Source organism: Syngnathus leptorhynchus, chromosome 1 (assembly GCF_054491065.1).
Source record: "Syngnathus leptorhynchus isolate UIUO chromosome 1, UIUO_Slep, whole genome shotgun sequence".
NCBI lineage: Eukaryota > Metazoa > Chordata > Actinopteri > Syngnathiformes > Syngnathidae > Syngnathus > Syngnathus leptorhynchus.
In genome coordinates, this window is record NC_141195.1 from 4310922 (window position 1) to 4337031 (window position 26110).

General features: G+C 42.5%; 3 protein-coding genes across 7 annotated transcripts in view; all 3 read left to right on the forward strand.

The window, feature by feature from the left end:
• The window catches only part of LOC147061451 (helicase ARIP4-like), a 43279-nt gene extending 30294 nt beyond the window's left edge, over positions 1 to 12985 (forward strand). For all 5 annotated transcript variants that reach the window (XM_085907353.1, XM_085907362.1, XM_085907344.1 and 2 more), the window contains 16 exons: positions 27 to 160; positions 607 to 803; positions 880 to 1083; positions 1262 to 1400; positions 1631 to 1808; positions 2005 to 2220; positions 4930 to 5048; positions 5173 to 5297; positions 6012 to 6111; positions 6199 to 6404; positions 7228 to 7403; positions 7524 to 7720; positions 7975 to 8174; positions 8385 to 8474; positions 8583 to 8678; positions 9021 to 12985. In XM_085907353.1, the coding sequence (XP_085763479.1) occupies positions 27 to 160; positions 607 to 803; positions 880 to 1083; positions 1262 to 1400; positions 1631 to 1808; positions 2005 to 2220; positions 4930 to 5048; positions 5173 to 5297; positions 6012 to 6111; positions 6199 to 6404; positions 7228 to 7403; positions 7524 to 7720; positions 7975 to 8174; positions 8385 to 8474; positions 8583 to 8678; positions 9021 to 10066 (3423 nt within the window). In that variant the 3' untranslated portion in view covers positions 10067 to 12985. The remainder of the gene's footprint in view (positions 1 to 26; positions 161 to 606; positions 804 to 879; positions 1084 to 1261; positions 1401 to 1630; positions 1809 to 2004; positions 2221 to 4929; positions 5049 to 5172; positions 5298 to 6011; positions 6112 to 6198; positions 6405 to 7227; positions 7404 to 7523; positions 7721 to 7974; positions 8175 to 8384; positions 8475 to 8582; positions 8679 to 9020) is intronic.
• A 664-nt stretch (positions 12986 to 13649) lies between these two features.
• tmem115 (transmembrane protein 115) lies at positions 13650 to 16902 on the forward strand. The gene is made up of 3 exons (XM_085922968.1): positions 13650 to 15078; positions 15217 to 15581; positions 15957 to 16902. Exons 1-3 carry the CDS (start codon positions 14587 to 14589, stop codon positions 16243 to 16245), a joined length of 1146 nt encoding a protein of 381 aa, XP_085779094.1. The 5' UTR covers positions 13650 to 14586; the 3' UTR covers positions 16246 to 16902.
• Positions 16903 to 18477: 1575 nt separating this feature from the next.
• On the forward strand, positions 18478 to 26040 carry rhoab (ras homolog gene family, member Ab). The gene is made up of 5 exons (XM_085925839.1): positions 18478 to 18621; positions 21887 to 22044; positions 22423 to 22543; positions 23188 to 23318; positions 23808 to 26040. Exons 2-5 carry the CDS (start codon positions 21889 to 21891, stop codon positions 23979 to 23981), a joined length of 582 nt encoding a protein of 193 aa, XP_085781965.1. The 5' UTR covers positions 18478 to 18621; positions 21887 to 21888; the 3' UTR covers positions 23982 to 26040.
• The last annotated feature ends 70 nt before the right edge of the window (positions 26041 to 26110 follow it).

Sequence of the window (26110 nt, forward strand, 5' to 3'; positions counted from 1 at the left end):
TAGTTGACAACCTTTTTATCCCACAGGTGAACACGCTGCAGAACTGGCTGGCAGAGTTTAACATGTGGGTCCCAGATGCCGAGGCCTTGCCATCAGATAGCGACCATGGCCCGGTGCGGCCTCGAAACTTCAAGGTTCACATCCTCAATGACGAACACAAGTGAGTTTACACGGGCTGGTGTGGATTAATCTCATGAAATGTGTTACCTTTCTGCTGAGCTCCATGCACTGTGCCAGTGTGCCCACATGTGAGGGAAAATGCTCCTTCTGGTTTTTTTTTTTTCATGTTTTTTTTTTTTCCCCCCAACAGCTGAACCTTTGACCTGCCATCTGGTGCTACCACACCGTACAGCTGTTTGCAATATGTGTGTGTGTGTGTGTGTGTGTGTGTGTGTGTGTGTGCGTTTGCCGCACATGCCGTGTTTATGGGACATAATGTGTGTCAATGAGGGGAGTTGTAGGATGACTGTGTGTGCTCGCAAACTATCACATGTATTTCCTCTGTTCTTTAGTTTTGGTCCACATTTAAATGAACTAAGGCAAACTACAACAAAGAAGGCCAAGCATCTGCTTTGTGAATTAAATCTTTTCTCTGTGATTACCCAGAAACACAACATCCAGGGCCAAGGTGGTGGAGAATTGGGTCCAGGATGGAGGTGTGCTGCTAATGGGCTATGAGATGTTCCGTCTCTTATCGCTCAAGAAGAACTTTGTGTCTGGGAGAAAGAAGAAAAGCAAGAAAACTGCTGGGCCTGTCACAAACAACCTGGCTGAGGAGGACCGACAGCAGAAATTGCTCATAGGTGGGAGAGATAGATGAGAGAGCAGATGAAGAAGTAGAATAAATCAAATTGTAAATCGGGAATTATCTTCCTCCAGCTATTGAGAGAGCCTTGGCCAGGCCTGGTCCTGACGTGGTAATTTGTGATGAGGGTCATCGCATTAAAAACTGCCATGCCAGCACCTCTCTGGCCCTGAAGAACATTCGAACCAAGCGACGCGTGGTCTTGACGGGATATCCACTCCAGAACAACCTAATGGAGTACTGGTGCATGGTTGACTTTGTTCGGCCTGACTTCCTCGGTAAGTCAATTGTTTGAATTGCTGACATTCAATGACAAATTTGGAGAACATTAACAACAATTAAAAACATGGAGAATAACTACAAAAAACAATATTTAGAAGACCTTCAGATTGTTCGACCATTTAGCGTTTAGTGTTTTTTTGTTTTTGATCATGTATATGGATATATATGTTGCAGGCTCACGGCAAGAATTCAGTAACATGTTTGAGCGTCCCATTCTGAACGGGCAGTGCGTGGACAGCACATCCCAGGACATTCAGTTGATGAGGTACAGGAGCCACGTGCTGCATAGCCTGCTGGAGGGCTTCGTACAGAGGTGAGATTATTAGTGTACTGACATCAAAGTGAATGCATTTTCTTAAAATAAAAAGAACAGACAGGAAGTTAGACACAGACAAATATATCCCTTGGTGAGATCTGTAGTAACTTACGGTATTAGTTGCCTTAAAAACGTTCCAAAAAAGGAACAAGGAATCGCCAATGCATCTAATTTTTCAATGATCATTTTTTTCATATTATAAATGAACATGTGATTCTGTGCTACAGACGAGGCCACGATGTTCTTAAGGACCAGCTGCCCTCTAAGGAGGAGCACGTGATCCTAGTGCGCTTGTCTCCCCTGCAAAGGGCGCTCTACACAGAGTTCATGAACCGCTTCAGAGAGGCGGGAAACTCCGGCTGGCTCAGCCTCAACCCGCTCAAAGCCTTTTGCGTCTGCTGCAAGGTGAGAGAGACAAAGAACGTGTAAACGCATAGTTTAAACTGGACACCAAATGTGCCAGAGCTAGGAACGTTTTTGGACCACAGGAACTACTGGAAAAAGAAGTTCACATTAGAATTAGAACGGGGGACATGGAATCTAAATAATCTGCATGTCGAATTAAGTCGTTTTACATTGGTTGTTCTTCGCCCTTTTTAAGATTTGGAACCATCCAGATGTGCTCTATGAAGCCTTACAGAAGGAAAACCTGGCCAATGACCAGGACTTGGACCTTGACGACATCACCTCAGCTGCACCAACACGTCCCACTGCCGCCGATCAGAAGCCAAAGCCCCTGGAAACCCCTGACCCAAATGGGGGAGTGAGTCTCAACCATTTGCAGGAGAAGGCCAATCAGGTCATCACATACGAATGGGTATGTGCCAAAATTCCTTAGTAGGCATCACAATGATTTTGTTTTGTTTTTTTTCCTTTCCTTGAATCGCGTCTTTTAGAGTTAAGTATTATTCTTGGGGAATCAGTATTTCCTTTGTAATTTTAAACAGATTTAGAAAATGCGGTAATTTTTTCATGATCATGTGAGTGCAGGGCACCAAAAACCTCAAAGTCTTGGTGGAGGTAAAAATAAATGACCCATTTGTTTGCAGTGCCCTAGAAAAAAAAAGTTGAACATATCAACTTGTCACAACTCAATGAAGTTGTGTTCCCTATGACAAATTAGAATCTTACCGTAATTTTCGGACTATAAGTCGCGTTTTTTTTCTTTGTTGGGGTGGGGGGGGGGGGGGGTTGACTTATACCGAGGAGCGACTTAAATGTGATTTTTTTTCACAAATGTTCAAAAGTCAAACAAAAAAAAAACAAAAAAAAGGGAACCCGCGAGAAACAAACCGCGACGTAGCAAGGAATTGCTGTAATTTCAATTTCAAGTGACGTCAGTGGCGCGGCAGTTGTTTACATAAAGGACAAAGATTCGATCACGGGATGACGAAGATGACGAAGGGCCCCACGTACTACCGGCATCATTAGCGGCTTTTTTGGCAAGTGACACGGAGGACGAAGAGTTCAAAGGATTTAATGATTCTGAGTGACACAGAGGTTTGAAAAACTATTATGGCTTTTACGCACGCCCAGTCCTTCTCAACGGGAGCTCTCTTTCACCTCCGTGGATGGAAGTCGGGGGCCGGCGCTCGGCCGGGTGGCTGTCCGGGGACAGTGGATGGGGCTCGGACATGGCTTACGCACGCCCAGTCATACTCTACGTTGCTTTCTTTCACCTCCGTGGATGGAACTCGGGGGCCGGCGCTCGGCCGGGTGGCTGTCTGGGGACGGTGGATGGGGCTCGGACATTACTTTTACGCACGCCCGGTCCTATTCTATGGAGCTCTCTTCCACCTCTGTGGCTGGAAGTTCAGTAGTTGTTGCCTCGTTGAACTTTTGTTTTGTTAAATAAAGAGCCGTTTACCAAACCCTCGTCTTTGCTTGTACTTTGTTAATGCTACAATATAGTTATATACTAGATCTGTGGAATAACGACGAGGCTGGCGTCAGGGCACACGCGCGGCTTTGTTGACAAAGGACGAGGAATTTGATCGATGGATTTAATGATTTGGAGTGACACAGATGGTTTGATAATATTGTTGTAATATGATAGTTATTTGAAATATACTTTATATATCGTAAAATGGTTCTGTGGAATAATTAGAAATGCAAATCATGACGAGTCCGACGGCGCGCGTACGCGGCATTGTTTACATAAAGGACGATCAATTGGTTTAATGAATCGAAGTAACACAGATCGTTTTATAAACGTGTTGTTTATGTAATAGTTATTAGAATAACTCTGAATGTTACGTTTGGCTCGTTCTCAGCTCTTCGTTTGTGTTTATGTCACGTTAGCATACCTATCGTTTAGCCTGTTGTTGCATGTCTGTTCTTGGTGTTAGATTTTGACAAATAAATATGCCCTAAAAGTGCGACTTATACTCCGGTGCGACTTATATGTTTTTTTTCACTTGATTGTGCATTTTATGGCTGGTGCGACTTATACTCCGGAGTGACTTATAGTCCGAAAATTACGGTAGTTAATTATGCAAACCCAAGAGAAATAATTACCTCATCAAATTGTGCTGTCAATAATACATATCATTCATAATGCACTGCACTAATACATTTCAGAGGTCTCATTAAGCATTTTACAGAAAGCGTGTAAAACACAAATCAATGTTAAAACCTTAAAAATTATGAAACAGTCATTTTGAAAGACAGCTGTTTCACATACATGTTGGTCATGCTGAACAAAAGTAATGGGACACCACTGCGGTCCTTTGAGTGAGTCCCTGACTTCCAATTAAGTAACAAACTATGTTGCTCTTGGTCATCGACAAGTGAAGAGCTGAAATCTTGTGTGATATACTTATTACTCAAATTCCAACGAGTAGAGGAGAGAGGTTCTGTTAGAGATGTTCCGACTCTAACTTACTGTGCAAGAACAACACAGGAGACAGTATGCCCTTTGAACACTTGCACGTGGAGAATCTGTTCGTCATTGTAGATACAACAATGTCCGAACAAATTCTGCAAGTGGAGAATTTGTTCGTTGCTGTTGACACAGCACTGTCCGAACAAAGTCTGCCGCTGCACCCATGCAAGAGAGTATTTATTGAGAAAAGAAGGGTGGGGGTGACAATTTACATGTGTGGTGGCCAAGGTGGGGGTTGAAACACCTGGCCTCTGATCACATCATAGCGGGGGATGTTTTACGATGTTGGGTAGACAAAACAACTTTGATTGCGTCTTCTACAATTGGTCAATCAGTGCAAAGGATCTTAGCACTTTGTTCTACTCCTTTGTTAAGACAGGACAAGCTTAGGTCAATCACCACTGATTACATTCCAACATAATATGATCAACCTAATCTAGGTCAATCACCACTGATTACATTCCAACATAATATGAGCAACCTAATCTATTCAACCCTAACAGGTTCCACTTTACTGTGTGTGTTCTGGACTCTGTTTGCTCAAGCCGTCATCAGTCTAACATCGACATTATTTAAAGCAAGTCATAGTTGTTCAGCTAACGGCACATAATAAGATGTGATTACTCCTATATGCTTCCCTAGGCGAAGGACATAATGTGTGATTACAAGCCCGGCATCCTGGAGAACTCTGCAAAAATGGTGCTGCTCTTCCACCTGATTGAGGAGAGTGTCACAAAGGGAGATAAACTTCTTGTTTTCAGGTAAAAGGCTGAAGAGCACATAAGTGAAAAGGAAATTTTAAATGGTTCATTCTTTTCCTAGCTTTTTCTTGGATTCCCATGTTCCCCATCTTATGACCCGGTCTTTTATTTCTGTGTCCTGCAGTCAGAGCTTGTCAACTCTAACTGTGATTGAGGATTTCCTGGCTAAGAGGCCAGTACCGCGTTCTCCCAACACCTCCGCCAAGGACACAGCCAGTCAGAACTGGGTCCGAAATGTCAACTATTACAGTGAGTGGTCTTTTCACACTACAGTACATGCTCTGTGTCTGTGACGTTGAGCTGAGATTTACATGAAGAGTGGACAGTTTATTTTGGATAAAACAAGTTGTGTGAGAAGTACATTTAGTTTTTTTTGTGATGAATTATGGCTAATATACTCAAATGATGCACATTAATTTGAATGCATTGCTGATGTCCTCCCTTATGTACTGTACTTGTAATGAGCACTGCCATCTGCTGGGTCTTTACAGGCAGGCAACGTAATTTATAGTTTGGTATTTCATGATTTTTAAATTGAAACTCTTCAAATAAAAAGTCACTTTTAGTCATTTTGAAAAACATTTCTCACTTTTTAATTGCCACAGATAATGTCTAATAAAGGTGGGGTAAGGGGGGAAAAGTCCCTTCCAACCAATTATCAGAAGGTGTCCCTACAGTAAAAGGTTTGGAGGACCGACTTCTGCCAAGGCCGATAAATCCTAATTTCGATCACCTTGACCAAATTTCAATGTCTTCAAGATTATTCATTCATTCACTTAACAAATGCAAAAACGCATTTTTCCCAAGTACCATCTTTCTCCAAAGTACGGTGTACAGTTTTGTTCAATTTTTGTCTAAGCTGTTGACAAGCGGGTGAATAATACTTTATTTTTAACATCAACAAATCCTGTATATTACACTATTGGTTTTAAATCTCTGTTCTGGCTGTGTAATGTGTTCAAGGACTGGATGGCAGTACAACCACTTCAGAGCGAGAAAGATTAATTAACCAATTCAACGATCCCAACAACACATCAGCTTGGGTCTTCCTGTTGTCAACCAGGTAACACACACGGAACACTTGTACACGCAGAGATGCTGTTATTTAATGTGATGAATAATTGGACTGTGCACCTATGTGGGGTCTCAGGGCAGGTTGTCTGGGCGTGAACTTGATCGGAGCAAACCGTGTGGTGGTTTTTGACGCCTCCTGGAACCCGTGCCATGATGCCCAGGCTGTTTGCCGTGTCTACCGCTACGGTCAGAAGAAGCAGTGTCACGTCTACAGGCTTGTGTGTGATTTCACGCTCGAGAAGAAAATCTATGATCGCCAGATCTCCAAGCAGGGCATGTCTGGTGAGTGCGCTCCTGTGTATACAGTCATCCCTCCTACTTCGCGGCTTCAACTATCGCGGCTTCGCTGTATCGCGGGTTTTCAAAAATAAATTAATGATTTTATCGCAGAAATTTCATCATTTCACGAGGTTTCGCGGCCACTTGAGTTTCTTCATTTTCCTTTAATAATGATAGCTTATGTTTAAAAGTCGTTTTCTTGTTTTGAAATGAATAAATTAAAGAGTCAGTACAGTATACTTTATCGTCACATGTGACTTCAGGGCGTTCTCTCTGTTGTATATTTAGATGTTGTATATTTTGGACTAACTCATGTTCCGTAGTGGGAAAACCCCGGATGTGGGAGGGGGAGCTTCGGGGACGTTCAGTGTTGTGATGTACGGCCAGTGAACTGACTGTGATGAAAGGAATAAAGCAGTATCCATCACGTCGTTGTCCGAACCATGCTTGCTACATCAGAACCTGGAAAATAGTAAAGATATAACACTCTCCACCGGCGGTGGCCTTCATCTGGACATAGCAATACACTGTTAGTCTCGTCGCTAAGGCATGAATGCGGAGCGCACAGTCCATTGATATGAAAGTCCCCTAGCAGCGAGCTGGTTGATGTCAGCGATAAAAATAGAATATCTTCCAAGAATAGCTAAAAAAAATCTAGTTTCTATTTCGCGGAAATTCCCATTTCGCGGGTGGGTCTGGAACGTAACCCCCGCGAAGTAGGAGGGATTACTGTATATACAGTTGGGAAAAAAATAGTTGTGCAGATGTGGTTTTTTTTTTTTTCTTCCTCTTTGCATTAATTTAACCCGCCTTCTCCATCATTCAGACCGGGTGGTGGATGATCTGAACCCTGTGCTGACCTTCACCAGGAGGGAGGTAGAATCTCTCCTACACTTTGTCGAAGAGGACCCAGAGCTCTGCCAAGTACAGCAGCAACCTTGGGACAGCATGGATTGCGTCCTCGGGAAGGCATTGTGCCTTTTCCCACATCTCATTACCAAGGTAGAAGAACAAAGAACATAACCCGTCACCTTCTTAAAATGTGAACTATCTGAGACGAGTGTCAATTTACAAACAATAACAGATTACATAGCTCACCTCCGATTTTTGAATTCATTTCAGCAACCATTCCCTCATGAGTCTCTTCTCATGGACCGCAGAGAGCTGAAGCTGAGCACTGCTGAGAAGAAGGCTGCCAAAAATGGTTACGAGGAAGAAAAGAGGGCATCTGTGCCATACACTCGCCCTTCCTACGCTCACTACTACCCAGCCAGTGATCAGAGCCTCACCAACATCCCCGCCTTTAGCCAGCGAAACTGGTTTGTAATTCTGAATATTTGCAGCTGATTCAAAATCTCAAGTCAAAAGGATACTATCCTTTGTAAACGTTTTTTGCACATTTGATGCGCTTTCCAGGTACCTTCGAGAGGGGAAAATGGTCTATTGTGATGTTTTTCATGTAAAACTACAACAACAAAATTATTTAATTCATTAAAAAAATAATTATGTATTTTTTAATTGTAAAAAAGTCCTTGAAAGGAAGTCAGTGTTAAATCTTCAAAACTATTCTCAGGCGCCCACCTCACACTGAGAAGAAACTGGGGCCCAACGTTCGACCAGTCCAGTCTGCTCCAGTTCCCGCCGTTCCTTGCCAGGTGTCTGCAGGTTTGGCTCCAAATTCCAAAGACTCATCACCGTCTAGCTTTGGAGATTTTCCAGTTAGCTGCTTACAAAAAGCTGGAGTTTTTGTGCAGAAGATTATCACCACCACAGGTACGTTACTGCTGATGTTTTTTTTTTCTTCTTCTTGTGATTCGACTCCCATTTCAGCCCAATTAATCCCAAAGTGCGAGACTTTTTTGGTTAGTCGGTATAGGAGCTTTTTACCATTAAAACTTCACAAAGTGAAACTACTATTTTTCCCTCCACGAAAAACCAATTGGCAGCAAATATTGTATATGATTATTTTTTATTTTTTTTTAGATATGGTGATTCCCGGCACCAACATCTCAACAGATGTCAAGGCCAGAATCACAGCCGGAGAGAGCATTCATGTCATTAGAGGCACCAAAGGTAACACTCGTCATTTCAATTTTGATACTTGACTTTTAGATTAGGTCAATTTCCTGTCACATGAAGAAACTCGTCAACTTCAAGGTCAACTGGTTTCTTTATTTTCAGGGACCTACATCAGGACATCAGATGGCCGAATCTTTGCTATCAGAGCAGCTAACAAGCCTAAGATGTCAGAGGAGAATACTGCAACACCACAAATAGGTTGGAAGATTTGTTATAACTCAATGCTGCTAAACATAAAGACACACAGAGTAAATTATAACTCTGTAAAGAGGCGGTGTTTGTTTGTTTATACTTCCTGAACACGTGTCAAAAAAATGACCACACATTAGTCTGATAATTCCCAAGGAGTTTTAATTGTTACCTTTCTGGCTGTAGGGTCAAAACTGTAATGCCAAACTGATAGAAATTGCACAAAAGGTTCCTACTGGATCAGGGTGGTACATTCTGAATTGTCCTTTTTAGCTAATAAGGGCTTTTAGCCATTCTCAAATTACCAGGGTCATGTTTTTTTTTTCTCATAATGGTGGTATTTCTCTTTAGAGCCACAAGGATCTGCAGAGGAGCAGCCAACCACTGGTAGTAGCCGTTGTCCCTCACCTGACCAAGAGCAGCCAGTAACCGACAACAGTTTGCCCCACCACCTTTCCCCTGACAGCCCAGAAATAATCAATGAGTTGCAGCGTTACACTGCAGGTAAGGGGAGTCAGCTAGAAAGGGCGAACGGGAGCAACATGGACAAACTGCCTTCAGCTAAACCGGCCCAAAGCAACAGCGACAGTGCAAATGTGTCCCACCCTGAAGCCAGCAGGCCTAATGTCATACAGCACAGTATGAATGCCACAGCTGCACAAGACTTGAGAATAAGCTCCAAGCGCAAAGCCTCCACTCCACTGCCGGAAGAGCGGCTAAGAAAGCAGCCTGCTGCTGGCGAAATTTCCACAGCCTCTTTAGCCTCCCAGGATTTCCCCTACACAGGCGGCTACGGCCTCGTTCGGGGCTTCAATCCCGCCATGCTGGGTGGCTCACGGGGACACCCGCTCTACATGGGGGCCGGCTCACCTTTCTTCTACTCTTCCCATACGACTGCACTCGGCGACCCGAGTTTCATGCCGGAGCTGTTCGGTTTAAGCGCAGTCCCCTCTTCGTCCTCCACCTCAGCACGGTCCACTTCTTCTTCCGCTGATGTCTCATCTGCCTCATCGCAGCCCTTCTCTGCATCAAACGTTTCCAATTTGGCTCCAGGCACCATGCCGCCATTCATGCTGAGCCCCAACCTGGCTGGCATGGCGGGGATGCTGCCACCAAGCTTCGCCCTCTCTTATAGTCAATCCCTGGCCAGCTTGTATCGGGGGTCAACGCTCCCCGGCGGGCTTCCCGGTCCAGCGGCCACCCCTGGCCCAGCTGGAGCAAGCTTTCTCTCACAATACCCACCAACCGGCTCCAGCTCTTCCTCTTCCCCTTCATCCTTTTCCCCGTCGGCACACTCTGAGGACCAGCGGCCCAGAGTAACTGTAAACGGCAGGAACGTCGGCAGCCCCGACAGCTCGGATGACAATGAGGAAGTCGTTGAAGTAAACAGTCAATGAAAACAATGATGCTTGGTTGATGCGTGTGTAATGGGAGCTACATCCTATTTGGGGCAGCCTTTAAAAAGATCCTGTGAGGGACAATGCATGAATGTCAGCGTGTCCCTTTTGTGCAAACTGCACAGTCATGTCTTGATGCTGAATCTTTGAAGTTACCACCTGAAGATACAAAAACAAATCTTTTACAGGGCAGAAGACGATTGGAGAAATAATCAACCTTGAGGTCTCTACCTTTTGACCTTTAATCATCACTGGACTGGCTGAAATGGCCTTTTGTTGCTCTTCGTCCAGAGAAAACAAAATGGCAGATTTGCCAGGGGTAAAATAATTCTATACGTTATTTGGTAGTAAGGGTTATCCTGTGTGTGTGCATCAGTTTGCGGGGGTGGGCAAATAGTATAGTTAAGAATTGGATTGATTGTGACAATGATCAATGCTTAATCATGTCTCGAGCCTGTTGAGAGTGAACTATTTGAGTGCAACCAGCAAAGGCGTTATTGGTTCAGCCTCAGCTCGGTTTTTGGTGTCTAAAGCTTGACATCACATTTACACAGTCCTCTGCTATGGTTCTACTCTTCACGAGCAGCATTATGTTTGCGCAACTTGCTGCACGGAAGAAAGAATTCAGAACATTTTGAATACTCTCATCCTATTAAAATTTTGCCCATCCCTAAATGCCTCGTCCAATTTTGCAAAACAAGATTTCTTCAACAAATTTGAAAGAAAGCAGAACTTTTAGAAGCATTTTGAACTTCTCTGTCAGACGAGCAGAATTGAATCTTTTTGTTCATGGAAGGACAGATGACAGGAGGATGAGGTAGATACAAATGATAAAACCTTAAAACTCTTCACAGAATGTATTCTTAATCAAATGCCTTTGAACTCAGCCTTTATGATAAAGACCCATACTGAGGCATGTGATGTGGGAATATCAGTTTTTCTGCATTCTTTGTGTATTTTACCTTTGGCTAAACAACAGCCAGGGGAAAATGAGGAAAAACTGTGCTCCCTTTGTAGCGGAGAAACAACCACCAATGGAAAATGCCTTTTATCTTTCTGAATGTGAACTGTGAGAGAGAAGATGCAAAGAGAATTGTTGAAATCTCACCCACAGTCTTACTGTAGCCTAGTGACAAATGATGCAAAACACTCACTCAAGCCTATATACCATATTTGTACATGCCAACAGGAATCAAGGTGACCCACACCTGAGTTTAGGTTTTTTTGACGTTGTCTGTGTGTTGTAATTGCAAATGTGTCAGAAAGAAATTTGGTTTGTTAATATTCCACCTTTTGCTCTGATGGCTTTTCAGTGTTGATTGCGTCACATTTACCATGACACAATGTCTTGAAACCATTCTGGGTGAGAGCTTTGCCAAAAACAGCACATCTGTGACCTCGGTCAAAAAGGATTGAGTCTTAAATGACCAAAAAATAAAAACAATACCATGTTTCCTCAAATAATGGCCATCCGTCTTGTATGAACTTCATGTTCATAGATGTGAATTTTTTTTTATAATTTTTTTTAATAATTTTTTTTTTTATATACAAACACAAAGAGTCAACTGCGCTGTTTATGTTGCTCACCAAAACATTTGAGAGAACTGCAATTTTGTCACAGGTTGAATATATAGCAGTACTGATAACATTGTGTAAAATTATTCCAAAAACAATTTTGTACATACAAAGACCTCCCCTCCTCTGCAGTTGAGTAAATAAACATCCGTGGCTGCTATTTGTGGAAACATGCTATGTAAATACTGAACAGGCCCATCTGGCAGTTTGACCTTGCGGTTAACACAACACTAGACTCTAAAATTAGAGACACCTTTATGTGTAGACAGAGCAAAGCAAAAAAAAAAAAGGTTTAATTTTGTGATCAAGCCCCCTCTTAGAGCTGCAGTTCATATGCTGATCACATTTGATACATTGACACCAGTGTACACGTCCTTTGACACCATTACGTATGTGACAAGTCCTAGTGTCATATGATAAAAAAAAAAAAAAAAACTTCACATGAGTAAGCAGAGAATTGTCAAAGAGAATTGTATTTGTACTTCATTCTGAAATTGCGAGTTTACCTGTTTCATTTTTATTTGGACAATATTTGAATTTTCCAAGGTGGTTTATTTATTACAATGAATATTTATTCATTTGTATTTTTTTATATCTTTTGTATTTTTTTAAATGTGTATGGTCATATAACTTGTGTTACTAAAAATGGAAAAAAAACCCCATCTGGTTTCTCCCAAAAAAAAAAATTATGCTCTGTTCCATAGCATATTTAAAATGCAGTTTTTGCTTCTGTGGACCAACCAATCAGTAATAGCCAGGTGAGTGATTATCATCCATCCACAAATGATCTCTCAAATGATGCAGATTTGGGTAACTGGTCAGTGGGTTATCTTTTGTTCATCGTCATTGAATCTGAAACCCTTTTATCTGTACGACTACAGATTCCCCCACAAAAGTTCTGTAGTAAATGTCTGCTCAAAATGGGATATTAAATTATAAGACATTAGCTTCACACATGGATAAGCACAAAATACAGATTGTTCAGAGACCATCTTATTGTTGGAAGTGATTTCTATTTGTTTTTTTTTTGTATCAGAAATGGTTGATGGCAAAATGTTTGGATGTCAGCTTGACAATCACTTTACCAACTGACTTTTATTTTTAATTTTTTCAACTTGAATTTGCATATTTATTTAAACGAATCAAAGGAGTCCGTCTGAATTCCATTTGCAGTAACAAGCTTGAAACTGCTGTCTTGCAGGACTAAATATGGTCAAATTCTGATGTGTAGAGAATCGATGGACTGAGTGTATGATCTTAAATTACAGTGCTCTGAGTAGACAAGTTCTTTGTTCGTTTGTTCGTTTTCAGAAGTTTGACAATAAAAGAAGTGTGTTTCAAATGGCACTTTCTCATTTTCTATAATGACACACGTGTTTCTCACACCTTTGACCTTCACACATTCATTCTGTTTTGAAAAGAGGTAAATTAAAGTTATATTGTACCCCCGGAAAGGAATTACACTTCGAGGCACATGATCCAGATATTCAAGCAGTTAATACAGTATCGGTATAGACATCAATTGAGTTAAATGCCACCATCAATTGAGTTAAATGCCACCAAAGCACGTGTCATTTTTTTTTTATACAACAGTCATTCAACGAACAGCGAGAATATTTTGTCACATTTCATAATTTACTAGATCAGAGATGTCAAACTGAAGGCCTGTCATATCATCATTTTATGTGGCCCGCGAAAACAAATTGTGCACCGACTTCATGTGTCAAGACTAAAATTACAAATTGTCCTCACTTTTAAAAATAGAGATATTGCTATCAAGTATTACTGATCATCCTTTTAAAATATTCAAACAGTTTTTACTAGTCTCTGATCTCAAAACTAGTTATTTGTCAGTTTGATGTGTAGCCTATAGTGTATGTAATTTAAGGCAATGATAGTCATAATGGCCTTCGGCAGGAATAATTAATTCAAATTGGAAATCCATTTCAAACGGGAAATTTCTTGGGCACTTTTGTTTAAATGAACTCAGTTTCCTAATGAACTCAGTTTCCCAGCATGCTCATGTTTTAAAAAAGTTACGTGACTTGACGCCTTTTCGCCTGGTGCAGATGACGGTAGCAGGCAGGCGTTTCGTAGCTGAGTCGGGTTTATGACCGTAGTCGTGTTTTATGCTTACATAGTTCCACTAGCATTCCAATGAGCAAAGTAGATTTAACTGAAAATGGGAGTCTGGAAAAAAGATATTGGCCGTTAATGAGGAAATATTGATCAATGACGTGAACTGTCAAACGTATCCGGGGTTGTGTTTCGATGAAGGCCTGTTGCTGGCTACGGGAAATGCTCGAACTCGTCTGGTAGATGCCGAGACTGGGAGATCTGTGGACGGGATTGCTGGTTCATCTTACATTGCGAGACGTTTGTCTTCTATCAAAAGATAACCCAGACGTGTTTTGTACTTCTCCATGGCGGGCACACATCACCAGCTCTTCGGTTAGCCAGCCAGCTAACATTAGCTTGCCCGTGTTGACAAGCTAACTGGCAAAATATCTCGAGAATTTGGGACTTTGGAGCACTTTGTCTCTTAACATTGAAACAATTTGTTCTTGCCGTGTACTCCATAGTTCCCCCTCGATAGATAGTAAGTAAATGTATATCCGCGTACTCCATAGTTCCCCCTCGATAGATAGTAAGCAAATGTATATGCAAATCACAAGATCTCTTAGCTAAAACGTTAACAGCCCTTTGCATTGTTGGACTGTATCCGCGTGTCTTATTTTCCTCTCGTCCAAGATTTGAAGTGTAGCTTAAGCGTAGATTTTCAGTGAAACGTAATGAAATCTTCTCCTGCCTACTCGACTACTTAGGTAGCTCCCAGAGAAATGAGGCTTGTGGATTCAAGTGTCACTTCTCTGGCTCGCTGGTAACCTCAAAACGACGCCACTTGGTCTCTGAGCTGTTTGTACTCTGAAGGGATCCTTCTCACCATGAATCGTTATCTGCCTGTGGCAAGGCAGCACTTTCTGGCTGCACTAGCAAGCACTAGTGTGGTTGTGAAAGCCATCAGTGCTCTGGTGATTCTCCTCTACCTGCTCTCCTGGGCTGTGGACACATCATATGCACTGGGGGTTACCCCCGGATATCTGTTCCCTCCTAACTTTTGGGTGTGGACTCTGGTCACCCACGGAATCATCGAGCAGCACGTGTGGGGGGTGGTGGCCAATGTTGGGACCGTGATGTCCTGTGGGCGCCTGCTGGAGCCTTTGTGGGGTGCCCTGGAACTGCTGATCTTCTTTGCAGTGGTAAATGTATCTGCAGGCCTTCTAGCAGGCCTCTCCTACTTCCTCACCTATGTGGCCACCTTCAACCTGGACTTCCTGTTTGCTGTCCGCGTCCATGGAGTAGCCGGCTTCCTGGGAGGTGTCCTGGTGGCACTGAAGCAGACCATGGGGGACACAACAGTACTCCGAGTTCCACAGGTGAGGCTAAGAATATTTGGTATGCGCTGATGCCAGCTGGAAGAAGCATTCTTTTTGTGAGAATAGGGCTTGACTTTTGACAAACATAGAATTTATTTTCCCATCTAGAATTAAAACCCTCTCCTCTCTAATTGCCAGGTAAGGCTCAAAGCAGCCCCAGCTTTGATCCTCATCCTCCTGGGCTTGCTGCGCCTCTCTGGCCTGCTGGAGAGCTCTGCCCCCCTGGCCTCATACAGTTATGGCGCCCTATCTGGCTGGGTGTACCTACGCTTCTACCAAAGGCACAGCAGGGGCCGCGGCGACATGTCGGATCACTTTGCCTTTGCGAGTTTCTTCCCTGAGGGGCTGCAGCCGGCAGTGGGCCTACTGGCGGGATTGGTTCACGCCACCCTGGTGAAGGTGAAGGTGTGCAGGAAGATGGTGAAGAGGTACGACGTGGGCGCGCCGTCGTCCATCACCATCAGCCTGCCGGGGACAGACCCGCAGGATGCTGAGAGGAGGAGGTGAGTCAGGAGATTAAATGAATCATACCATATTTTCATGCAACATATTATTATTCGATTAAAAACCGAGGCCCGGCGGATATGGATTTAGGAATACGTCGCCACCCCTCTCCACCTCTTTATTCCCCCTATTGACTTATGTCCTTCCATGCACGTTCTTTTTCTTCTGATCCATTTTAATACTACTGTGATCGGAATTGAGGAAAATCTTTGAGAATTAGCTTGACATTTTGTAACATTCTGGTTTTGGTTGACGAAAATAGCATAGTTTTTATTTTGTAAACCACATTTAGGCATTACCGATTTAGGTACCATTATTGTCACGTGAACAGCATTTTGGGCAAAGAAGTCACAATCTTGTCCTCCTCCGCACAGACAACTGGCTCTCAAGGCTCTGAACGAGCGTCTAAAGCGTGTGGAGGACCAGTCAGCTTGGCCCAGCATGGACGACGAGGAAGATGAGGATGTGGACGAGATCCGGACCGATACGCAGCCCCTCCTCCCTCGTGACCCTCCATCCTCAATGCCCCGCCCAGCAGCGGGGGGCACTGTCGGCATGACCCTCTCCTCCACTCCCTCATCCTCGATGTCGCAGAGCGGTGCAGCACAAGCCAACCCAGAGTCGAGCATCATCAGTTTCAAGGACGCACCTTCTAGATCGTAATAGACGCGTGAGCATGTCACTGGCAGGCCTAACTTTGACGATAGAAGGCGGTGGACCTGTTATACACCGTCAACTCCAAACGTGGATTTAGCGCGTCTTGTCACTTGACATGTATTGGATTTGCTCAGTGTGGTCAGGCAGGCCTACGCTTCCTCCTTGCATACAGGCGCAAATTAAGCAGCCAATTTCGTGTGCTGAATTAATCCCAACTGAGCTGAGCAATGTGCACCGCTCTGTGAGGTTTCTTTTTGTTTTGTTTTTGCTTTTTAAATAAATGGCAACTTGGATGTACAATTCCTTTGTTTTTTTCACAGCAGAACACGGATGTTTGCCAAGGGAGTGCTCGTTCATGACAGGCCCCCAAAAAGACAGACTCTGTACAGGCTACTTTGCTGTGACTATTTTGGACAGTTTTATGACTTGGTTTTTTTTTTCCCCCCTCCTGTTTTGGTCACAACTTGACAGAACCAATTTTCCATACACTCATAGGGGATGTCTTGCGTTAACATCTGATCTGTCTGATCTTTTAGGTTGACTCAATGTCTAATTCTGTGTCCTACTTGATTTACTGTTTTAAGAGTTGAGCGGGTTTGCATACTGTCAATACTTTTGTTGTTTTGTTATACAGTCAAATTTTATGGATTTGGTTCTTTTTGTTTGTGATATCTCCCTACCTTTTACAGAGGACAAGTGTATGCATAAACTGAGAGAGGACACCTGCACTTATTGGTAGTTTTGTTTGTGATATCTCCCTACCTTTTACAGAGGACAAGTGTATGCATAAACCGAGAGAGGACACCTGCACTTATTGGTAGTCAGCATTGTTTGTGATTTTTTGGAGGCTCGATGCATTCATAAAATTGCTCTACTTTACCGATTAAGACACATGGTTCCATAGATCAAGTGCATGATGATAATCATGAGACTAAAGGTCAGATTATTGCAGGCAAGTCAATTCAACAAAAAGGTACATGTTTAGGATACAAACACAGAGGAAGAAATTGTGGCATGTCTTGGTTGTATTACGATATGTTAGTTTGACAGACTGGGTTGGTTTCTTGTATGTTCGGAAGATGCTGTTTTTTAATGGGTCAGTTGGTCATCATTGATCAAAGTCCAACTGATTTCAAATCAAACTGGGTCAAATGCTGAGAAAATAATGTTGGGTTTGGACCGATACAAATTTGTATAAGGGATTATATAAGGGACATTGAGCATGTGATGAAATAGTATGGTAATGAAATGACAACTCCAGAGATTTTTTCCTAGCCTTGCGCGCAACTGGCAAAAGTGGAAATGAAATTTGTACAAGGTTAGGTTATGAACAATTTGTGTTTGATTACTGCATCATATCTTTTCATTAATTTTATAAAATGCTCAGATGACTATGAAAACAGACATTGCCTTGGAACAGAATGGTTCTGCACCCCTGATTTCAATTCATGCATGAGTGGGATGATGGGTTTTCAAAGCCAAGCCGTTATTTTCTTTGTTTGATTTTTAATTATTAAACAAAATAGTCCAATTGTTTTACTGCTGACCATTATAGACCAACTTTCAATATCATTCGTTATAAAATAAAATAAAAATGTGCAAAAGCAAGTTCTGTATACCATATGATTTTATACATTGTATGATTTTGGTTCATAGGCAGCAGCGTGGAAATTATTTCATTGGCGTTATGGAAGAGGATTAGGTCCAGTGAAGAAAAAAAAAGGGGGGTGACAGGGTTCTGACTTTTTTTTTCTCAGAAAACTGACTTTAAAGTGAGAATTTAAGTCTCAGGTCTACGGAAGAGGATTAGGGCCAGTGAAGAAGAAAAAAGGAACAGGATTCTGACTTTTTTTCTCAGAATTCTGACTTTCAAATTAGAATTCTCACTTTAAAGTCAGAATTCAGTACATGGCAGCTATGGTTAAAGAACTGTTTTTTTTTCAGTAATTGCCCAAACTGTCCACTGGATGGGGCTCTTTGCTAAGACTATTGACAGACAACGCTCGGTGAGCGCTTTTCATCCTGATCGGGGCACTGCAGTAATATACGTTGTAACACAAAATGATATTTGTTTCAATTAAGCACGTGTGCCAGTTGATGAATACATGATATCATTCATTGATGTCATTGAATATATTGGCGCTTCCGTGGCAGCGTTATTGAACGTGTGCGCGCTTCATCACGATCAACGTTGACGTGCTCGCGCAGGTGTGGTTCTCGAGCACGCGCTCTACGCCCCTCCCCCTCTCACCAACCTTCCTTGCGCGCTCCCGTGAAGCGTTGCATTGTATGAAAGTAGTACGCCGACGGGGCTGCACTGGTGGCGCGACTCTTCTCCTTCGAGCATTACTGTCTGTACTTGTCAGTCCGTACGCACTGCAGGTAAAACTTTACTTTCTGTACATTCACTCAAGTAGTCGGCGATGTTTATCCTTCTGCCTCGAAGCAGGCTAAAGTGTAGTTAAAGTTGTGCTGGTCTATTAAGGCTGACCAGGTTCGCCGACGCTAGCTTCGTAAGCTTTCTTTTCCTCCCTGACGACCACCATTGCTAAATGCCGCTTCCGCACTTTCCAGACAGTTGAGCTCAAGCTGAAAAACGCTCTCATTTGAATATAGGATCATCGGTGGTGTAAACAATCCCGACAATCTTACAAGAGTAGCTTCATAAATACGGTCATCGATTTATTTTTCAAAAATCGAAACTTCGACATTTGGCCTAGATTGTCGAAGCGGCTGTAGTCAAACAAAGAGGCTGTCTTCTCGACTAGCCTCGGCAGAGCAGGCGGCTGGCTCGTTGACTTTTCATTAAACCGGTTGAGAATCAAAGACAGACCACAAAAAGGTATTAATTCCTCTTCGTTTTTATTTTTTGGTTCGGTACAATAAATTATTGTACACCGAACTCCACTTATTTTTAAACGCCTTGGAGCAACGTACAATTTTAAAGCGACCCTTGCATATTGGATTTTCTTAAAATCTTGAGATCATTCAGTCAAACGTCAAACACGTTTTATTTATGATTATTATTTTTCTCTTTCCGCCGGGTATTTAATTTGAAATGAGGCCATATACACGTTCTTCCACTGCGGACACTAGCCATCTGTTGCCTCTGTGATGACGCCATCTTTCTGGTGACCCACCCAGTGGCAGGCTGCTTTAAAAACACTGGTTTTACTGGGAAGCTCTCGTTAGAAAGGCACAATCCCTTCTCTATGCTAGGGTGGTTTGGGCCATTAAAACAAGGGATGTAACGATCCCGCTTTTCTTTTTCCAGACCAAATTCTTCGAGACCTACTTACAGTATATTTGATCACTCAGCAATGCCAAACACTGATAATTGATAACGCCATGACGCATTGCATTTTTGATGAAAAATGACATTTTATCCCTGAACTACTCATCGAACAAAAATAATGGGGGAAAAATGTAAAACCTGTAAGAAGTGTGGCGTATTTGTCGCCATGGAGGTGATGAGTACTGCCTTAAGACTGCATGATGCGTTACAACGCTGCACTAGACAAACGTTGCGAGCTAGTTGATACGGCATAAGTAACCCCAAGCTAGCTTTGTCCTTGGACTACCTGCGGCAGGTGATGTGAGTGACATGCGTGTTCCAGCCCAATGAAGCTTTTTCAGACAGTCTCAGCAGTGGATTCTTGTTTTCCTATATGGTGTGTTTTGCTGATGAGCAAATTGCACATTTTAACTTGCAAACTGCGATGCAAAACCACTTATTTTGAGTCTTGTCTTTTTTAGGCAGTTTATTGCACACCCTTTCATGACCATACTGAAAAGAAACCAAAACCAACCATTTGTCGGCAATGACTGTTCATTATCGCTTTATTATCTTCTTTCTATGTGGTTGCATTTTTCAAATTTCACCTTTTGATCTGTGCCCCAAAATGTAATTTTTAACTTTACATTAAGACATACCTCTGAATGAATTGTTGTTGGCAAAGCAAAATCTTTTCTTTGCGTGAACCAAACATTTTCCCTGTAAGCTTGACTTATTCCCATTCGGCCATTTGTATACATCAGTGGCAAGGAGCTCTGAGAATTAAGCGATAGATACTCCACCTAAGTGCTTTGGGGTGTCCCCAATGCTCACTGCGCATTTCAGAGAATAGATCCCCTTGATAATTGATGACATGAGGACATTTTCCAGGTCATGGATGTAGGAGAAGGGTTGCAGATGAGCAGCAAAACGTGCACCCGTGGTCTCATTAGCCATGGTTTTAATTTTGAGAGCAGTTTGCCTAGAGACAGTGATTGTTCATCTCCAAGTGCATTCCCTGGGACGAACACGCATGTTCTTTTTTTTGGGGGGGGGGGGGGGGGGGGGCAACAACCTGGTTGGTCGTTAAATGTTTGGAAACCTTTTTAATTTTGCATTAGAATTTGTTGCATCTTTTTCAGCCATGTGTAATTTGACCTGATTTTGTGTGTGCGTGTCAGTGAGGCCTTTGTGCTAGGGTTAGATTTAAGTTTTTCTACAAAAAACTTGAAGCCCGTGCAGTAGAAGGAAATTACTTTTGAGTTCAGACACAACAATCTTCTATGTTAATAGGGATTTTCCTGTTGTCGCCTTTTTTTAGCGTGTCTCCCTTTTGTTTTTTTTTCTTCATCTTCCTGCTTGTGTTTTCCTCTTCCAGTTGTTCTACTTTAACAGAAAGCCACTCATGAATAAAGTGGTTACCCGCATTGATACCCACCCTCAGTATGCCTTGTGGTGTGCTTTAGATCAATAATTATTTTTATACATATTTTTTTACTAGTCAGTGCTGAAGCAGCCGTCAGTGTCTGTGATGGCCCGCTTTACAGCACCGAGGTGGCATTTGTTGAAGGGGTGGGGACATTGTTATCAAGACTTGGTCAAACGTTGGTCAACACATGCCTCCAGGCTACCGCTGCCCCATTTCAGGGGCCCTTTCTTCTTGTTCAAGTCATCGAGGGAATGCATAGATTATTCATCTACCGTGACGCTTGCGGGCTTTTGTCAGACATTTCACTGTCTAATAGTGAATTAGTCTAAGGATAATTCCAAGATTAGAAAAGAATGTCTAACCAATAACACCAACCAGAAACAACATTAAGACCACTTTGGCTTTGATACTGTTGCATTACATATTCTGCTGTTTTGCAAGGCACTAATGCCATGTTTTGATTGCCGCTGTTGGAAAGGCAATAATCTTAAACCACATTTGTTGTATGTGTAGTTTATAGTGTAGCGTTGTGCAACTGCGTGAGCAGTTTTCCATTGTTGTTACTAGAGCTTTCTAGTGTTGATTTTGTTGTTGTTTGGGAAAATATTTTCTTTCGTTGGCCTCACATAATGATGCAGATTGAGCCGAGTTCAGTGGAAAACAGCACAGTTGCCCCGAAGGTCCTCAATTTTCCGTCTGTGTACTTGCTTGTTTCCCAATAACTTCCCTTTACTCTACTGAGCAAGCATACTTCCGCAGTTACTGAAACTCGTTCTGAAGTGTAATTTTTTTGTGTGTGTTGCTTCCTTTGCGGCGCTTTGCTGCCAGTATATCCCGGTACAAGCCGCGAGGTAATTGCTTTACATTTGATGGTTGGATGTGCTGTAAAAATAGGAGCATATCAATTTATTTTGCTGTCCCTCCACCCTTTCTTTCCGCTTCAGGGATGGCAGCCATCCGTAAGAAGCTGGTGATAGTTGGCGATGGCGCTTGTGGGAAGACCTGCCTTCTGATTGTCTTTAGCAAGGACCAGTTCCCCGAAGTGTATGTCCCCACTGTGTTTGAGAACTACGTGGCCGACATAGAAGTGGATAGCAAGCAGGTACGAAATAACACTCACTGATGGTGTGCCACTATTGCACATTTAGTCATCTTGTCAAACAATTGCGCACCCCATGTTATGTCACGTAAGAATAACAAGGTTAACTACTAATGTAACGTGAAACCATGTTAAAACTATAAAATACACCTTTTTATTGGTTTTTCTAAATGAATGTGGATGTTTATCTGTGCTGCACCATGTTTACTTGGCTATGTCCGATTACAGCACCATGTAGAATTTAAACATACTGCAGTCAATGTAATTCTTCAGATTTTGTAATTGTATTGTCGTGCTGTCAAACACACACACACAAAATCTTCTATAGCTGCCTGGAAAATCAAATCAAAATAACCATTTGTAAATGTATGTGTGTTTCAGGTGGAATTGGCGCTGTGGGACACGGCCGGTCAAGAGGACTATGACAGGCTCAGACCGCTCTCTTATCCAGACACTGACGTCATTCTCATGTGTTTTTCCATAGACAGCCCTGACAGCTTGGGTGAGCGTAAACACAGTCATGCGCATCAATCAATTTTGTACTGCTCCTCTCCTCTCCAGCCATTTTGATGAGCAACATAGGTACTTTCCGGGGGTACTTAATTTATTTGATTTCCAAATAATCGTTGAAGCCGTTTGTTGATTAACTGCCAGAGCAAGTCGCTGCAGCACAAGCAGCGGCAGGCAGCCATGCTGCAAAATTACATGCAATGCACATTCTGCTATTAGGATTCTGAATAACGCTTTTCTCGCATTATGGGAATAGGTTCATATAAAATCGTGTGATGAAAGCGCTGGATCATTTAAACGTCATGCATAAATGTGACTAAACGAGTCGAAAATGTCTATTACCTTGTATGTTAGTAATAAAAACAAGGTAAGAGTGCAATGCTGCGCTCTTAGAGACATTATCACAAGTACAATGTTGTATTTTTATTTGAATGGCACAGTGCATGCAAACAGCCTGAAATGAATGTTTCACTGGTTGCTTGGTTTCACCCAGAACAAATATGAATGCAATTTCTTTCCCTTTGTCTGGCTTATCTGATAGCTGTAAAACCTGGTTTCAAACATTCGTGAAATGTGTTTTGTCATACGCACTGCCTCGCCTAACCGACAAATGATTTCATTATCTTTTTCGCACAGAAAACATTCCAGAGAAGTGGACACCTGAGGTAAAACACTTCTGCCCCAACGTTCCCATCATCCTGGTTGGAAACAAGAAAGACCTGCGCAATGATGAGCACACACGCCGGGAGCTGGCTAAAATGAAGCAGGTGCTTGATCTCATTTAACATACATAGTCAGGTCAACAGCCACTAGTCCATTAGATGACTGAGCAGAAATGTTCCCATGTGCTTTGTTCAAGCGGTCTTTAGAGCTCTTACTGTTTTAGTTTGCATTTTGTCCTCTTGCTGGTTGTTCCGATTTCTGTTAGCTTGATAGGACTTGATATTGACTAGCTTGCTATGAACAAAGAATTTTAATTAAGATCTTTGCATTTGATTGAGTCCATCTGTTTGTGCTATTTGATAACAAGAATTACTGAGCAAAGATTCCTACATTAGCTGCTCAACGGGTTAGCAAGGTAAGGTGATGAATGAGGTGCATCAGAAGTACAACGTTTAGGGGCATCCTTGTGCATCTGTTATTTTTTGCTTCCAGTTGCATGCTGCTAATGGTATGTTCATGTGATTTAAAACTTTGTTGTGTTGAAGCAGCACTGGTAGTAAGACACCAGTATTAATTGTCTATTTGTCCAACAGGAGCCAGTGAAGTCTGAGGAAGGCAGGGACATGGCTGGTCGGATCGCGGCATTCGGCTACATGGAATGCTCAGCAAAGACCAAGGACGGCGTGCGGGAGGTGTTTGAGATGGCCACAAGGGCGGCGCTCCAGGCTCGCCGCAGAAACAAGAGCAGTAAATGTGTACTACTGTAATGTGGCAGTTATTGTGGGACTGTTTGCACCTGGCCTGTTGTACCTGTGGCCAGGGAGGGATAGAAGAATTAGTAGACGACGTACAGGAGGGAAGTCAGCAAAAGACTACAGTTAATGGCTCCCGCTATAAAATGGCTGTTTGTCAAACTGAATTTACCCAGAGACTTTTGTTTGGGAAGCTACGAAGAAGAGGGATTGGATGTGGGCAAATAACGACGACCTTTGTAAACCTTTGGCCTTGTAATTTGGTGGGAACTTGACACCATTCAAAGACTGCTTGTCCTCACCCCCGATCCTGCCCCTGCTTAAAATCTAGCCATACGTGATCATTTGTGGTGAGGATGTTCCGCTGACTGTGTTATGTTTGGATGGCAACCTTAGTTACCTCCCTGAATGACTTGACGGGTCAGGGCACAGCAAGTACATGTAAATAATGGCTGCCAGTGGGATAGTTAACCCCGATTGTGCAGGCAAGGCAATCTGCCCTGTGATGAGGCTGCATATACAGTTAAAATTCTCACTTGACTCAAATTTAGGTGTGCTTACCACAAGACAACCTGAATACTGGTGTCTGGAAACATTTTGGTCCTGTGTGCACCTCTAGCTGATACCCTCCACTTCAGATACGATGATTTTACAGCCTCAAGGCATGATGTCTGTGAGGTAAATCCTGTGCTTACAGGACTCTCAGCCTGTATATGCACTCATCCCTCACCTCACTTTTCTATCATCCCACTGTTGCAATTGACAAACTGACCCCCTCTTGCTATTATTTAAAATACTTGTAAGATGGTGATTATGATTCGGCAATTATGACATTAACACGCACGCCCCCACCGACAATAATATCACGGGTTCTAAAAATGACAAACCAATTAAAAGGGGGCCCCGTGGAAGGATTTTAAAGCCCGCCAAACTCTTCTCGTCTGCTCCCAATTCCTCCTTCACACATCTGACTGCTGGTGCTGATCTTCTAGCTGTAGACCAGGACAGAGAACGCGGATACAAAGTATTGTGGTTAGATGAGCACCACCACTAATCTCTTGATCTAGGAGTGATGCAATTTGATTTCATTTTATTTTGGAGGCAGAAATGTAGACTTGAAGACAGTAATCGGAAGCCTATATAGCCTGTTGAATCTCGGATACTGCCTTCAGACATTGTAACACCGAGCTGGAACGGCCCCGAACACACTTGTGTTGAAAGCGATCGCTACCGTAAAGTATTTTTCATACGCTAGTCCTTCTGTTACGGCACAAGTGCGCCTGTTTTGTAGGTTGTCTTTGTAAAATAGGTTTTAGAGAATGCCTGGATCCGCCATGAGCACATTTTACAATTGAATCTGCCTTATGGTTTAAGTGCTGGTACCTGCCGACCCATCAAACTGCATGACGGCCTTTTTGGGGAAACGACAAACAATGTTCTTAATCACTGTCTAGAAAAAAAAAAAAATTGGGACCTGGTTAATTGCTTGCTATTAATTTTATTTGATTAAAAATGCCGATGGTGCCCTGTCAGTTTTCCCTCAAAAAAAAAAACTCTCTAGTTCATCTTCCTGGCCTACTGAGATGAGGTTGCTCCAGAAACCTACTCCTGTATTGTTGGATTACACTTTATTTCCTTCTTTTATTTTTAAATGTATTGTTGTCTGTCAGTATTTAAAAGAAAAAAAAAACAGGCAGAACAAGAGTGGACTGCTACTTTTGCTCGCTTTACCTGACCTTACTTTTAACGACCTGTCAATCAGTCCCACCAAATGTTTTTAGACAGTCACGAGAAGATTAATTATTGCGTGGGCCCTGGATTAAGATGTTTTCAAGTGCAAAAAAAAAAAGACATTGAGAGAGCAAAAATGTAATGTACAAATCAGTTTTATTCCTCCTTTTAATGAATGTTTAATCTTAAATTTTGATGCTGAAGTCAGAACAGGTAAACCAAGCTGTATGCAATGTCTGTAAATATGAATTGTGGGTTTGTTCATACTAAACTATACACACAGGACTGGAAACCGTATTTGTAAACTAGCTTTGGTTTGTGTAATAAATTACTTTCTATAACACCCAGTGCTTTTTGTTCTGAGTCGGAGATGGGGCAGAGCTCTTAAAAGTCAATCGATGCAAACGCGAGTG

Bases quoted from the DNA above. Each gene is read 5' to 3' on its own strand.
- tmem115 (XM_085922968.1), top strand. From the start codon at position 14,587: ATGAATCGTTATCTGCCTGTGGCAAGGCAGCACTTTCTGGCTGCACTA. The intron at 15,079-15,216 runs GTGAGGCTAAGA...TCTAATTGCCAG, and splicing joins CAGTACTCCGAGTTCCACAG to GTAAGGCTCAAAGCAGCCCC. The intron at 15,582-15,956 runs GTGAGTCAGGAG...TCCTCCGCACAG, and splicing joins CAGGATGCTGAGAGGAGGAG to ACAACTGGCTCTCAAGGCTC.
- rhoab (XM_085925839.1), top strand. From the start codon at position 21,889: ATGGCAGCCATCCGTAAGAAGCTGGTGATAGTTGGCGATGGCGCTTGT. The intron at 22,045-22,422 runs GTACGAAATAAC...TGTGTGTTTCAG, and splicing joins TAGAAGTGGATAGCAAGCAG to GTGGAATTGGCGCTGTGGGA. The intron at 23,319-23,807 runs GTGCTTGATCTC...TTTGTCCAACAG, and splicing joins AGCTGGCTAAAATGAAGCAG to GAGCCAGTGAAGTCTGAGGA.